Here is a 3,112-nt window from a genome sequence, read left to right as displayed (position 1 = left end):
ACACACACAGACACACACACACAGACACACACACAGACACACACACGCAGACACACACAGACACACACACACACAGACACACACACACGCAGACACACACACGCAGACAGACACACACACAGACACACGCACACACAGACACACACACGCAGACAGACACACACAGACACAGACACACACACGCAGACAGACACACGCACACACACGCAGACAGACACACACACAGACACTCACATGCACACGCACAGACACACACACGCAGACACACTCTTATTATTACACTAAATAAATGTAATAATATGTACACAGAGTACAAACAGTACAAAGAGTAGACAGAGTACAAAAAGTACACAGAGTACAAACAGTACAAACAGTACACAGAGTACTAACAGTAAAAAGAGTACACAGAATACACAGAGTACAGACAGTACAAACAGTAAAAAGAGTAGACAGAGTACACAGAATACACAGAGAAGTTTATTAACTGGATCCCCATTAGCTGACGTCTTAGCGGCTGCTAATCTTCCTGGGGTCCACAAAAAGGACTAAATTTAATACATACAAAACGTGCAAAACATGACATGAAACAAACAGTTAAAAATAGTACAATCAGAATAATAAAATTAATAAAAAATAAAAATAGTACAGTCAGATACATAGTGCAGTCAAAGACTAGGATGTATATTGTCATAACCGACCATATACACAGTGCATCCATCATTTATACAAAGAAGGATCAGGAGACTACAAAAGCAATGGAAAACGTCAAGTGGTTAGTGGCCTGAGGTGAGCCTTTACTTGTTTTTTAAATGACAGATTATTACCTGTATGAGTTATATGAGGAGGTAGTAAGTTCCAAGCAGTAATTGCACGAAAAATAACTACGTTTGAGGTTTGTTCATGGGGTTGGTGGTATCAAGTGACCTGAGCTGCATTCCTTGTGTGATGGTTATGTCTGTTACATGTGTATTGTAACTGATTGAAGAAATATTCAGGTGTCTGATTAAATACTACGTTTCTGAAAAACATGAGAAGGCTATAGTGAAGTTTAATTTCCACTGAGAACCATGACAGGCGAGAGTGCATATACTGTATGTGTATTAGTTCTCATTGAACACTGGAGTGCTAATCTGGCAGCTCGGTTTTGAACCAGTAGTAGTTTATTTAAGTCCTTCTTAGCTGCTGCAGACCATATGAATGGACAGTATAAAGACTGTAACACCTGACAAACAATAGAGTGTTAAATAAGCAAAGCACTTTCTAGTCATAGCTATGCCCCTTCCCATTTTAGTGACAATGCCGTCAATGTGCTCAGATCACGACAACTGTTCGTCCAACACTACACCCAGTAGTATAGTCTTCTTGACCTGTTCTATTGTCTTGTAGGAGGATGTGCAATCAGTCTGTCGTGCCAGAGATAGGCAATGTCCCCTCTCTCTCACGCGCTGCCCTCATGGCTGGCATGAGATCCCTCCTCTTCTGGCGGACAGCCTCTGTAGAGTCCTCATTGATAAAAATGTTAGTTATTTTTAGGTATCTAGCATTCTGAAGAGCAGCTACTTTGTCCTTGTATCGAAGGAACTTGACGACTACCGGCCGGGCCGTGGTCTGTTGCCGTCTGCACCCGGCCTTCCCGTTCGATGCGCTTGCTCCAGCTCCAACTCACGGTTGCTCCCAAGCTGTAGATTTTCCAACAGTAATCTCCGTACCTTATCCTCCACCTCAGCCCATCCTTTGTTTTCAGTTTCTACCATCCCATCAATAACCAGGTTATTTCTCCTGGACTGGCCCTCTAAATAGTTCATTTTCATGTTGATGGCCTGGATGCTTTCCCTCATCGTATCCTGTTGCTTACTAGTGCACGTGGCCAGCTGATTTGCGTTGGCTGATTTCAGGTCATCCATTTCCTTCTGGGTGTATTGAATGCTCGTTTTGAGATCCTAACATGTTGTCCATACGATTGTTCGTAGAATCCAGTATCATTTCAACAAAACATTTGAAGCTCTTCTCTTGTTGTTGAAAAATCTCTGTGAAAACCCCTTTTGTTGTTGTAGGAGTTCACGTACCAGAGTTATAGTAACCATATCGAGCGGTGATCGAGCACGGGTTTTGCGCATAGATCAAGATATACAAGATATACAATCGTCTGTCTCTTGAATCTTCTGTCTCTTGAATCGTATGTCTCTTGAATCTTCTGTCTCTTGAATCTTCAGTCTCTTAAATCTTATATATAATATCAGTGGAGCCTAATCTTCATCTGACAGAATTATCAACATTATGAATTAACACAATAATGACATAAATGAGTCTGGGTCAAAGTTCTATCTGGATGTTTTCACCCTCATTTATTGGCCGTGTCCCACTCATATTTGTGAGTCTCTAATCGGATCAGTTCGTCCTGGTCCTGGTTCCTTCTACTCTGCTATTCTCTTTCTCATGAACTTCATGATTAAACAATCTTGGTGTTGATGATAAAGACTCACTTTAGAAGGATTCTGATTCACTAACAAACTCATGAATCTGAAGATGATATTTTGTGCACAAAGGAAACATTTCTTTTTCTATTAGTCAATAATATCTTCGGTCCTGATCATTTATTTATGGCTCCGGCGTCAAACCTTCAGACTCATGATGGAGATCTTGCTTTTACCAGCATGTTAAGCTCTTCAGTAAACTCTGGTTGTTTTTAAATATGCTTTATGAATAAACTTTACATACATTTTTTAAACAATTGTTTTGATTGATTTTTATTTGACTTATTTTCTTTATATTGACTTCCACAATAACAATGTTATAATTCAATGAAATTTATTTTTAATTCTCATTAAATGTTTTACTTCAAAATGCCCTGTGATCGGCTGAGAGGGATGAGGGGTGGGGCTCAACTATAAAATGAAATAGATTGAAGGACATTCAGTAAATAAAACTGAACCCTGGTCATGTGACTCTCACACAGGTGGATGATAATCTGTGATGGAGACATTTGGATTCCCTTAATCTGTGTTTTGGGTGGAGGGGGATGGGGGAGTATTCTGGGGTGTTGGTGGGGTTTAAACGGGTATTACACTAATCACAGTTTAAATTCCCATTAGGATTATAGCAGCGGGGGGGG

At 40.3% G+C, this 3,112-nt stretch overlaps 1 protein-coding gene across 1 annotated transcript in view; it reads right to left on the bottom strand.

Annotated features, from left to right (window-relative positions):
• Positions 1–1,904, bottom strand: part of LOC116401249 (zinc finger E-box-binding homeobox 2-like) — a gene marked incomplete at its 3' end in the record, with an annotated part of 38,840 nt that extends 36,936 nt beyond the window's left edge. The window contains exon 1 of the mRNA XM_031879569.1: positions 1,710–1,904. Within this exon, the coding sequence (XP_031735429.1) occupies positions 1,710–1,904 (195 nt within the window). The remainder of the gene's footprint in view (positions 1–1,709) is intronic.
• Between the last annotated feature and the right edge of the window lie 1,208 nt (positions 1,905–3,112).

Source organism: Anarrhichthys ocellatus, unplaced genomic scaffold, assembly GCF_004355925.1.
Source record: "Anarrhichthys ocellatus isolate YVR2014 unplaced genomic scaffold, GSC_Weel_1.0 scaffold294, whole genome shotgun sequence".
NCBI lineage: Eukaryota > Metazoa > Chordata > Actinopteri > Perciformes > Anarhichadidae > Anarrhichthys > Anarrhichthys ocellatus.
The sequence above is the reverse complement of the archived record's forward strand: the minus strand, read 5'-3'. Positions and strand labels throughout refer to the sequence as shown.